We start from the raw sequence: 12,736 nt of genomic DNA on the forward strand, positions 1-12,736 counted from the left end.
TCTTTTTTATTTCTTTCTTTTCTCTCTCTCTTTCTTGTCTTTTTAGTGCCACACCCACAACATATGAAAGTTCCCAGGCTAGGGGTCCAAACAGTGCTGTAGCTGCCGGCCTACACCACAGCCACAGCAATGCCAGATCCAAGCCACATCTGCGGCTTATACCACAGCTCATGGCAATGTCCAATCCTTAACTTACTGAGCGATGCCAGGGCTTGAACCCGCCTCCTCGTGGATACTAATTGGGTTCGTTTCTGCTGAGCCATGACAGGAAGTCTGCAAGGTAGCTTTTCAATACCTTGCTTCGTGCATCCCCCTCTAATAGCCTTCCTGGTAGCATTGGTGATCCTCTCCTATTTTACTGGCACAGGAATGGGGGACCCAGAGACATTAGGTCACATGGCCAGAAATCTGGGGAGCCCCCTCTCAATCATTGCCACCTGTCCGGTCCTCCTATCTTTCCAGGTAGGGGGTAAAAGCAAACTTTGGAGTCCCCCAGAGCTGTTAAACCTTGGAGAAATCACTCCACCTCTCTGAGATTCAAGCTCCTCATTGCCAGAGAAGAACTAGAAAGCCTGACTTTGTGGGGTGTGTGAGGATTAAGAAAGTGCATGTGGTGGGGTTCCCGTCGTGGCTCAGTGGTTAACGAATCAGACTAGGAACCATGAGGTTGTGGGTGCGATCCCTGGCCTTGCTCAGTGGGTTAAGGATCCAGCGTTGCCATGAGCTGTAGTGTAGGTTGCAGATGCAGCTCAGATCCTGTGTTGCTATGGCTCTGGCGTAGGCCGGCAGCTACAGCTCCGATTGGACCCCTAGCCTGGGAACCTCTATATGCCATGGGAGCGGCCCTAGAAATGGCAAAAAAGACAAAAAAGAAAAAGAAAAAAAAAGTGTAGATGGTCAGAACATTAGGAAGTAACAGCCACAGCACCTTCTATCCAGAACTTTTCTAGATGCAAAACCCTCTGCCAGTTGTTTTCATGGTGATCCATCTGAGCTGTTTTGAGATCCAGTCAGCAGGAAATATTTATTGAGCACCTACTATATTCTGGTTCCTGAGGTTATAATGTAGGAAGGGGGAAGTCACATTCCCTGTTCTCACAACCAAGTTTAGTGGGAGAGCCAGGCTGTTCCAGAGCAGCTGGATAAGTGTCAGGAAAGTGGGATGGCATGGGGCTCAAAGGAAGGCCGCCTTACCCTGCCTCGGGGGATTGCGAAGTTTTAGGGAGAAACTGATGCTCAGGCTAAAGGTGAAGTAGTCAGCCTGGCAAAGTGGGGTAAGTGGGAATGAGTACATTCCAGGTAGAGGGAACAGTATGTACAAACTCCTGGAGGTAAGAGGTAATAATAAACATGGCTCAATCGGAGGAATTGAGTTATTCTTTCCACCCAGATTATAAAATTGAAGATGTAAAAAGGTGAGTTATGGAGGGAATTTATAAGCCATGTTTAAGAGTTTGGATTTTATTTATGGGAGTCACAGAAGTGTTTTAAGTGGAGGCTGGACTTAAGAATTTAAGAGGCTAAATGGTTCAACATCTTCAGGCATGATTGATTTGCCCAAGGGCTGGCATTTGGTTGTAGGTAGAGGGAGTATCAGATTTGTTTGGGGTTTTGCCCAACTTGCTTATGTCGTTGGTAGGATGGTCGATCAAGGTGGCCCCCCTCCCATGATCAAGGATGGGATGTGGCCCAGGTGGCACTCTCCAGAATTTGAATCTTGAGCTTAGATAGAAGGACCAAACACCGTTTTCATTCATACCCCAAATTGTGCCCTGAAGAGCTTGTCCTTCAGAGGGTCAGAGCTATTCCGGTTTCTGGTTTTCCTTGTCTTTTTCAGTTTTTAATTAATGAGATCACTGTAATGAATGTATATGAATGAATGATTTGATTAGTTAAATAAGTAACCCCCACACATGTATATTTATAGTGTAAATTCACCAGAATCATTTTCTGTTGCTTGCTACCAAAGAACCCTAGCTAATAGATCAATGCTGTTGGTTTTGTTGGATTCAAGCAATAGAATTCGAGCTTAAGCAAAAACCAAAAAAGAAAGAAAGAAAGAGAGAAAGGAAGGAAGGAAGAAACCAAAGAGAGAGATAGAGAGCGAGAAAGAGTTGGAAAGATAGTGAGATATCTTAAAAAAAATAGAAAAGATGAGTTTTTGGGGAAGGCTGGCACCCAGGGTAGGTCTGCAGGATTCAGCAGAAGGACAAATACTGCCCTCAAGTATTTGCTTTTTTTCTCAGCCTTGTCTTCTCATGGTGACAAGATGGCTATTTTACCTTAAACATCATAGCACTATCCCAAGCCCTCTTTAGAGAGTTCCCAATGGTGCAACTCAATTTTGGTGACTCCCAGGCTCTGAGTCTGCTCCGAGTGTCAACTTTCCAAAGGAGAAAATCTGCTTTCCCAGTTTGGGATAGGCGTCTATTCCTGTGGGGTAGGGTCTCATGACACAGACTGGGCAAGTCAGTGGGTATCTCTATATGCTGGGGGAGCCACTGTGAACTGGGTGGCCAAGGATAAACTGACCTTGTCCATTGATAAGCACCAAAGACTTTAGCATGGGAAACAAGGACATATGTGGGCCCATGGGCTGGAAAACCAGTTTACCAGGCTGGGTTTTCAAACTGTGACCTTTGAGCTGGTTACACCATCACTCCAGGAGAGCTGTGGGCTTCCCTAGAATCAGGAAGGCTCCTGCCTGGGGAACCTGTACAAGGTGCCCAGGACCTAGGCTGGCAGACATTAACCTTGTATGGGGTGAATGATTTCCTCACCCCCACCACTGTGCTCTGTAGTTTTTTTGTTTTTGTTTTTGTTTTGTTTTGGTTTTGTTTTTTTTTTTTTTGTCTTTTTACCTTTTCTAGGGACCTTTCCTCGGCATATGGAGGTTCTCAGGCCAGGGGTCTAATTGGAGCTCTAGCCACCAGCCTACGCCAGAGCCACAGCAACACAGGATCTGAGCCTCATCTGCAACCCACACCACAGCTCATGGCAACGCCGGATCCTTAACCCACTGAGCGAAGCCAGGGATCGAACCCGCAACCTCGTGGTTTCTAGTCGGATTCGTAACCACTGAGCCACGACAGGAACTCCTGCTCTGTAGTTTTGGGTCAGCATCAGTAATACTGGAGTTCTGAGAAATAGCAGAGCACCCTAGTTAATAGGGTGCTCTTTCTTTACTTTCTAAGATGGGAGGGACATAGGCAATTGAGAAGACCTTTACGAGGAGAAGATTTTATTGGGGAGGAAATTGTATCATTTAGGGAGCAAGCTGGCTGACCTCCAGTTGTCAGGGTGAAAATGCTTATTTCTGAACTCATGTGAGATATTCTTTGGGGCCCCAGTATATCTGGAGGAGACTTTGAGGGGCATCAAAATCCCACATCAGCACTTGGGGACTTTGAGCCATTGAAATTATGGTGCAAATATTCTCCTCACAGGAGTTTCCATCATGGTTCAGTGGTTAACGAACCTGACTAGCATCCATGAGGACATGGATTCATCCCTGGCCTCGCTCAGTGGGTTAAGGATCTGGCGTTGCCATGAGCTGTGGTATAAGTTGCAGACAAGGCTCGGATCCAGAGTTGCTGTGGCTGTGGTGTAGGCTGGCAGCTGTAGCTCTGATTCGACCCCTGGCCTGGAACCTCCATATGCCACAGGTGCGGCCCTAAAAAGACAAAAAAGGCAAAAACAAAAGTTCTCCTGATAGTAATTGTGTTCATGCAGTGAGAAAGGTCTGGGGATCTTTGGGTCAGTAGTACCAAGAAGCAAGTGGCATTTGCATATGTCACAAATGCAGAGGAGGAAGCCTAGGAGATTGAAGTTACATTCTTAAGTGAGCAGGGGTGCATGTGTCCAGCCCCACACACCACTTGGATCCCAAAGCCCATTAATTGGAATGCTTTGGTATCAAACAAAACACCCAACTAAAAACAGCTTACCTAGAACGGACAATATCTTTTTTGTTTTTAAATGAAGTTGGAGGTAGATGACTTCAGAGTAGATTAACTCTTCAAGCTGCTTGGTTCTTTCCATCTTTCTTCTCTGCTATTCCTAGAGAAGTGGTTCTCAAAATATTGGATAAGGACCCTTACAATGTAAGCAACTCACATGGGATTTGGTTACAAATCCTGGATTCTCCACTTACTGGCTGGGTGTCCTGGGCTGGACCATATGACCATTCTGAGGATCAGTATCTTCTTCTATAATATGGTCGAGGGCAACTTGTTTGTCAGGGCTGTTTTATTTTATTTTATTTGTTTTTTTGTCTTTTTGCCATTTCTTGGGCCGTTCCCGAGGCGTATGGAGGTCCCCAGGCTAGGGGTCTAATCGGAGCTGTAGCTGCCAGCCTACGCCAGAGCCACAGGAACACGGGATCCGAGCCGAATCTGTGACCCACACCACATCTCACGGCAACACCGGATCCTTAACCCACTGAGCAAGGGCAGGGACCAAACCCGCAACCTCATGGTTCCTAGTCGGATTTGTTAACCACTGCACCACGACGGGAACTCCTGGACTGTTTTAAGGTTGAGAGAAGATTCTGGGAATAATAAACCTGGCCTGGGCCCAGAACATTGTAACTGCCTAATCATGAGGAGACAAGTAATCAATCCATAGAAAATATAGCTGTGCAGTTATGGAGTTCCGAATAAAATGTAGCTGTACCTGCTGACCTCTCCTACCCCAGCCCACAGTAATATTTCCTCTTTGTCTCAGCTATCGAATGCTGAGAAACAAATCACCCTGAAGTTTAGTGGCTTGAAACAATGACAGCTCTCATTTTGCTTATGAATCAGTAATCTGGCTGGGATTTGGCAGGGACTGTTCATCTCTGTTCCACAAGGCATCCTTTGGTTCGGTTTGAAGCACGGGGAAGGAGACCAGAATCATCAGAAGGTTCATTCACTTATGCGTGTGGCAGCTGGGCTGGGAAGTGTCAAACATCTGGGGACTGAAACAGCTGGGACTCTTCCAGTATCTCTCTTGATCTTTCTGTGGTCTGTCCATGGAGTCTTTCCAGCATGACAGCTTTAAGGGTACCAAAGCTTTAAGTCTTTTTTTTTTTTTTTTTTTCCTGTGCTTGTGATATTCAGAAGTTCCTGGGCCAGGGATTGAACCCAAACCCATGCCACAGCCTTAACCAGAGCCACAGTAGTGAAAACACCTGATCCTTAATGCAATGAGCCATGGGGAATTCCATGTACCCAGTTTTCTTGCATGGTGGCTCAGAGCTCCAATGTCAGTCTGAGATAGCAGCTGTCAGGTGGAAGCCACTGTGCTTTTTATGACCTAACCTTGGAAGTCACACCCTATCACTTCTGTTTCATGCTGTTTTTTAGAAGCAAGTCACTAGGGTATTGCATTTTTTTTTTCCTTGTCTACAAGGCCAAGGCTAACTCCTCATGACCACCACATTTGCATTTCAGTCCACTGGAACTAGAGGGCAAGCCTCAAACTGCTTCTCAAGGACTGACCTAGATGTATAGATTAATTACATTCCTTGCCCTTTTGGCCAAGGGCACAAGGCCACAGTGAGCTGCAAGGAAGCCTGGGAAATGTAGTCTTTTGGGGGGGGGGGTGGCGTACCCACAGCATATGGAGTTTCCCAGGCTCGGGTTGAATCCGAGCTACACACAGCCACAGCAACGCCAGATCTGAGCCTCGTCTGTGACGTACACCACAGCTCACGGCAATGCCGAATCCTTAACCCACTGAGCGAGGCCAGGGATTGAACACACAACCTCCTGATTCCTAGTCAGACTCGTTTCTGCTGTGCCCCGACAGGAACTCTGGAAATGTAGTCTTTAGTCGAGTAGTCATGTGCCCAATTCAAGCTTGGGGGATACTGCTGCTGAAAGGAAAATGTGGAAGGTTAGTAGATTGTCTTTGCCACACTCATCGAATGAATGAATGAACCCATAGGATAATGGATGCAGTAATGGATCTACTGATAACTGGTTAACTGTTACAATCAGGTGAAAGAATAGATAGGCTCTGGGTTGATTAACTCCCAGAAGGTGCCAGGTGACCAATTGGGTAATGACTGAGGACAGCCCCCCTCTGCTCCACCTATCTGACAATCCCCTCCCCATATTTTCCCCCTCTCCAGTTCAGCAATGTCACCTTCTTCATCTTTGGACCTCTCATGATGTTTCTGATGCACCCATATGCCCAGAAACGCTCCCACTACGTCTACGTCGTCTGCACCCTCTTCATGATCATAGGTATGTAGGGGTCTGTGACAGCGGGCCGGTTTGGAAGGGGGGAAGGGACAGCTCTCTTGACTACCTGCCTTTGTCTCTTTTTCCAGGCCTTTTCTCCATGTACTTTCACATGACGCTCAGCTTCCTGGGCCAGATGCTGGACGAGATCGCTATTCTGTGGCTGCTGGCCAGTGGCTACAGCATATGGATGCCCCGCTGCTACTTTCCTGCCTTCCTTGGGGAGAGCAGGTCAGGCAGGGCTGGCCCCCTGTGCATCCTGCTGGAGCCCACCTATCCTCAGCGCCCCCTCCCCAAGCCCTCTTGGGGTCCTTGAAGTCCTTCCCTTGACCACCCCAGGACTTTTTCGGGATCCTGCTTGAGCTAACTGTGGACTTCCAGGGACCCTTCCTCTGAGAGTACCTGGAACTCCAGGAAATCCTTCCCTTGTTCTACTTGCTTATTTGGGATTCCTCTCCTGATCCCACCTGGATAGTTGGGACCTTCTCCAGACACTGTCTGAGCCCACCTTGGGGTCCAGGATCCCATTCCTAAGCTTACCTGGGGCCCAGAGGCCTCTCCCCTGAGCCTATCACCTGGGCTCCCTGGAATCTTCCACTGGAGCTTCCTGACCCTCCTTTTTTTGGCTAGAGACCCATCTGACTCTCTCTCCTGACCCTATTTGACCCCCTTGAGCCTTCCAGGACCCCTCTCCTAATAGCCTCTGGGACCCCTATAATTCTTTCCTTAATCCCTCCTGACTCCTCCAAATCCCTTACCTGAACTCACCTGGGCCCTGGGACCCTCTTCTGACCTAAGCCCCCTTGAGACCCCCTTGGTCAGTCTACCCACTCCCTACCCTGGGGCCCCCTTCAAACCCTGCCGTGCCCACCTTGGTCCCCTGGGACCTTTTATTGAGCCCTCTGGGACGCCTAAGACCTTTTTCTGAGCCCAGCTGGGCTCCTTGGAACTCTTTTCCTTTGCTCACCCATCTTTGCCGTAAGATCTTCATGTGACCCTGCTTAAACCCCAGAGGTGCCCCCCCTTAAGCACCCCCACACCTGAGCCCTTTCTCTCCCCAGGTCCCAGTTCATTTGCCTGGTCATCACTGCCACTGTGGTCAGTACCTTCCTGTCCTTCCTGAGGCCCACGATCAACGCGTACGCCCTCAACATCATCTCCCTGCACATCGTCTACATTGTGTTCCAGGAATACAAGAAGTGGGTGGTGGCACCTGGTGCCCTGGGAGGTGACACCCCCTTTCCCCTCCAAGAATCCACCCCCCTCCAAAAATACCTCACTGTGTTCCCAGCATGGAGTTCTCATTGACTTCCGGGTCAAGGAGGCAAAGTCCCCTCCCCAAGACCATTCACCAGCTAAGGGTCCGACCAGGATTTGAACCTAAGGCAGACTGCAGAGTTTGTCCTTTTTATTATGAAACCCCCAAACGTACATATAAGTAGCCTCAATAACCATCAGCATTTTGCCAACCCACATTCTGTAGTCCCCCCAGATTTCATATAATGTCACCCATTAATGGTTCAGGGTTTGGAGTTCCTGCTATGGTGCAGCAGGTTAAGGATCTGGCATTGCCAAAGTTGTGACATAGGTCACGGCTACAGTTCAGATTTGACCCCTGACCTGGGAACATCCATATGCCATGGGTTCAGGCTTTCACTCTCCTGATAAGGAATTAGCTGTTTTGTTTTGTTTTTTCTTTTTCGGCCACCCCCACAGTATATGGAAGTTTCTGGGCCAGGGATCGAACCTGAGTTGCAGCTGTGACCTACACCACAGCTGCAGCAACCCTGATCCTTAACCCACTGTGCCACAGTGGAAATTCCCAGGAATAACTATTTTTAACCCATACTGGGTCATAGCAGGCAAGAGAGGGGGCTCTAAATGGGCCCATTTGAGGAGTGTTGAGTAGAAGGATTCTTTACAAAGGACTGAGGGAAGATCTCTAGGGATCTTCTAAAACCTCTGTGCTAATAAAAGTGGGATTCTGTGATCATCAAGAGACCTGGGATGGGGAGCAATGGGAGGGAGTGATTGCAAGAACCTAGAAAGAGAGAGCTATCAGAGAAGGTCTCTTTGGCAAGAGTTGTGACCTCCAGTTGTTGGTTGCCTCCAGCCTATGCCAACCCTGCAAGGAGATTTTGTGGACCAAACCCAGGGGCTCCCTTGTCCTTGGGACTTTTTTTTTTTTTTTTTTGTCTTTTTAGAGCTGCACCCATGGCATGTGCAGGTTCCCAGTCTAGGGGTCGAATTAGACCTATAGCCACTGGCCTACACCACAGCCACAGCAACACGGGATCCGAGCCACATCTGTGACCTACCACACAGCTCACAGCAACGCCAGATTCTTAACCCACTGAGCGAGGCCAGAGATCGAACCTGTGTCCTCATGGATCCTAGCCGGGTTTGTTAACCTCTGAGCCACAACAGGATCTCCTGTCCTTGGGCTTTAAGTTGGGTTGGCCAGTGGTTTCCAGTTGGATTGGCCAAAGGGGAGCCCCAACAGAGAACCAAAGGGAGGGAGGAGGGTGCTGTAGGAATATTTATTTTCAGGTCCACATAGCTCAGCCCTCCCACCCCTCAAGGCACAGGGCAGAGTGGGTACAGGTAGGGAAGGATCTAGATAGACAAGTGGAAGATCTGGCACACACATCTCTCACAAAGTAAGTGATCCTTTCTTAGAAGAGCGTCTTGTACCCAGTTCGCACTAATCTTTCCTAGGCTTCCCAAAGACGCTCCCTTACACCTGGTCATGTCTAACTCAGAATGCGAGCACCGCCTCTCAGATCTTCACTTCATACCAGCCCCTCCTTCCCTCCTTTCCTCCCCCTTTCTTCACACCTCTGATTTGATAACAGACACTTGATCATTTGTCCTGTGGTACAACCTGCATTCTGGGTTTGGTTGACTGTTTCCTGTGGTGTCTTTTTTTTTTTTTTTTAATTTCCTGCAAATTAATAGAGCTAGATTTAGATTTTTTTTTTTTTATCATTTCATGTGTGGCACTAGGTGCTCCTTGTTACATCTCACTGAGACCCCATGATGAGTGGTCGTCCCACATTTCATGCTAAGATCAGTAGGTGGATTTGGATGGTGTCAGCCAGGTTCTTGGCTATAAAGTTTTTTTTTTTTTTTTTTGTCTTTTTGCCTTTTCTAGGGCCGCTTCTGTGGCATGTGGAGGTTCCCAGGCTAGGGGTCTAATCAAAGCTGTAGCCACCAGCCTACACCAGAGCCACAGCAATGCAGGATCCGAGCTGCGTCTGCAACCTACGCCACAGCTCACGGCAACGCCGGATCGTTAACCCACTGAGCAAGGGCAGGGACCAAACCCACAACCTCATGGTTCCTGGTTGGATTCGTTAACCACTGCGCCACAACGGAAACTCCTAAAGTTTTCTACTGACCTTTCACCTACTGATTCCAGCAGTAGGAATCCTCACCTCCATCTGTGATCTCAGGAGAGGGTGCAAAAGGGTGATTTTCAGGTTGTCTTATTCCTTTTGCTCTGATTACCTGGAGTTTGTCCATCCGGATAGGACTTTGGCTCATCAGCCTTGAAACACAACTTGGACAGGAGAGACAGGACACAGCGTTGATTCCTTCCCTTTTAAAAATCAACATCCAGCGTAACGAGTTGGTGCCTTTGCCATCTCTAATCGGGACCAATGAAGTTGTTCTTTCTCTAAGTATTTTTGTCAATTCATGGACATTTATATCTCTGAAGTGTTTCAATCCATTGCAATCACTATGCTGTATTTTTAACTTTTTATTTTGAAATAATTGCAGACTCAACTCAGCAAGTTGCAAAAATAGTAGAGTCCTGTGTACCCTTCAACCAGATCCCCCCACCCCTCCCAAGCTTCCCCCATGCAGCATCTTATGTAACCTTAGTACAGCCTCAAAAAAGGAGAAAATTGACCATGGGACACTACTGTTAACTAGACCACAGGCTTTATTATAAAGATTTCACCAGTTCTGGGAGTTCCCATTGTGGTTCATGGGTTAAAAAAGAACACGACACAGTGTCCATCAGGATGCCGGTTGAATCCCTGACCTCTCTCAGTGGGTCAGGGATCCAGCATCGCCATGAGCTGTGGTATAGTAGCTTGCAGATGTGGCTCGGATCCTGTGTTCTTGTGGCATAGGGCAGCAGCTGCAGCTCCAATTTAACCCCAGCCCAAGAACTTCCATATGCTGCAGGTGCAGCCCTAAAAAATAATTAAAAAAAAAATTCACCAGTTCTCACTCCTTTATTTAAGTTTAAAAAATTTTTTGGTGTTCAAACTGTCCCATTTTATTTTATTTTATTATTTTTTTTATCTTTTGTCTCTTCAGGGCTGTACCTGCGGCATATAGAGGTTCCCAGGCTAGGGTTCGAATCAGAGCTACAGCTTCCAACCTATGTCACAGCCAAGCAACGCCAGATCTGAACCAAGTCTTCGACGTACACCACAGCTCATGGCAATGCCGGATCCTTAACACACTGAGCGAGGCCAGGGATTGAACCCACAACCTTATGGTTACTAGTCGGGTTCGTTAACCACTGAGACACGACGGGAACTCCCCAAACTGTCCCATTTTAAGCTGTACCCATAAAGGAGCTACTCCTTCATTAATCCCTGATATGCTCTTTCATAAGGGCAGTGGGTTAACTCTGCTGTTGGGGAAACAGATCCTAATATTTTTTTCTTGGTCTCTGCGCATATCATGCAGAAGTTCCTGGAGTAGGAATCGAACCCACACCATAGCAGTGACCTGGGCCACAGCAGTGACAATGCCAGATCCTTATCCCCTAGGCCACCGGGGAACTCCCACAGATTCTAATCTCAAGGTGTCCCAAGACATGGCGTTCAGAAGACTGTGCCCTCCCACATACTGACATGTACATTCTCACAGCTTCACAGACATAGATTCTCATGCACAGACCACTAGGTGCACACACACACTTACACCCCAAGACACAAACACAGAATTCTGCATTTCTATAAAACTGATTCAGACCCTACCTACTAGCTGTGTGGCCTTGGGGTGGGGCTGGGGCTTACTTAATCTTGCAAGCCTCAGCCTTCTCATCTACAAAATGGGAATAACAGCATAGCTCTGAGGACCCAGCACCCTGTAAATGCTCAGCAAGTGTTAGCACCGAGAGGGGCCCCCTCCTCTCTCACCCCCTCAATGATCCATCCCTCTGTCCAGCGTCATCTCCTTGGACAGAGGAATTTCCCATGAGCCCCTTCAGGCTCTGCAACCTGAGTCAGGCTCTGATCTCTGTGCTTCCTTCCCTAGGACCAGAAACAAGGAGCTTCGGCATGTAATTGAGGTCTCTGTGATTTTCTGGGCTTTTGCATTGACCAGCTGGGTCAGCGACCGCTTGCTTTGCAGTTTCTGGCAGTGGATTAATTTCTCCTACCTGCACAGCATCTGGTAAGCACCTGTCCTGTGACTGTGGGCCCCAAACCCAGAAAATGGCAGATGCCAAAGCTTGGAGCAGGAACCTGAGGGGCAAGTGGGGAAGGCACAGATACTGGGACGTGTGTGTGTGTCTGTGTGTCTGTGTGGAGGAGGTGGTTGTAATCAGGAGGTCAGATCCAGGAGTTTCTGTCATGCTCAGCAGGTTAAGAACCCAACTAATATCCACGAGGGTATGGGTTTGATCCCTGGCCTCACTCAGTGGGTTAAAGATCCGGCGTTGCTGTGAGCTGTGGTGTAGGTCACAGCCGAGGCTCAGATCTGGTGTTGCTGTGGATGTGGTGTGGACCAGCAGCTGCAGCTCTGATTCAACCCCTAGCCTGGGAACTTCCATATACTGCAAGTGTGGCTGTGAAAAGAAAAGAAAAGAAAAGAAAGAGAGAGGAAAAAAAAAAGGAAGTCATATCCAGGAGCTCTCGTTAGATGGTCAACATCCCTGAGGGTGAGGAAAGGACTGAGGTGGGAACAGGGCATCCAGCAGGCAGCAGGGCCATCTTGTACCCTCCCTACCCTGTCCCACAGGCACGTGCTCATCAGCATCACCTTCCCCTATGGCATGGTCACCATGGCCTTGGTGGACGCCAGGTACGAGATGCCACATGAAACTCTCAAAATCCGATACTGGCCTCGGGACACTTGGCCAGTGGGGCTGCCCTACTTGGAGGTCACTGATGACGAGAAGAGCTGCTGAGATCTGCCAGCCTCTTACTACCCAACCACCTGCGTGATTTTGTTTTTGTTTTTGTTTTCAGGACCACACCCACGGTGTATGGAAGGTCCCAGGCTAGGGGTCAAATTGGAGCAGCAGCTGCCGGCCTACATCACAGCCACAGCAACACCAGATCTAAGCCACATCAGTGAACTACACCACAGCTCATGGCGATGGCAACACTGGATTCTTAACCCACTGAGCAAGGCCAGGGATGGAACCATGGATACTAATCGTGTTCATTACCACTAAGCCATGACAGGAACTCCCGCCTGTGTCTTTGTTTCTTTGTCTTTTTTTTGGCTGCTCCCTTGGCATGTGGATGTTCCCA

At 48.3% G+C, this 12,736-nt stretch overlaps 1 protein-coding gene across 2 annotated transcripts in view; it reads left to right on the top strand.

The window, feature by feature from the left end:
- The window catches only part of ACER1 (alkaline ceramidase 1), a 62,930-nt gene extending 50,459 nt beyond the window's left edge, over positions 1-12,471 (top strand). For both annotated transcript variants that reach the window (XM_047777356.1, XM_047777355.1), the window contains exons 2-6: positions 6,119-6,233; positions 6,320-6,461; positions 7,292-7,429; positions 11,514-11,651; positions 12,219-12,471. In XM_047777356.1, the coding sequence (XP_047633312.1) occupies positions 6,155-6,233; positions 6,320-6,461; positions 7,292-7,429; positions 11,514-11,651; positions 12,219-12,387 (666 nt within the window). In that variant the 5' untranslated portion in view covers positions 6,119-6,154 and the 3' untranslated portion in view covers positions 12,388-12,471. The remainder of the gene's footprint in view (positions 1-6,118; positions 6,234-6,319; positions 6,462-7,291; positions 7,430-11,513; positions 11,652-12,218) is intronic.
- The last annotated feature ends 265 nt before the right edge of the window (positions 12,472-12,736 follow it).

Source organism: Phacochoerus africanus, chromosome 4 (genome assembly GCF_016906955.1).
Source record: "Phacochoerus africanus isolate WHEZ1 chromosome 4, ROS_Pafr_v1, whole genome shotgun sequence".
NCBI classification, from domain to species: domain Eukaryota; kingdom Metazoa; phylum Chordata; class Mammalia; order Artiodactyla; family Suidae; genus Phacochoerus; species Phacochoerus africanus.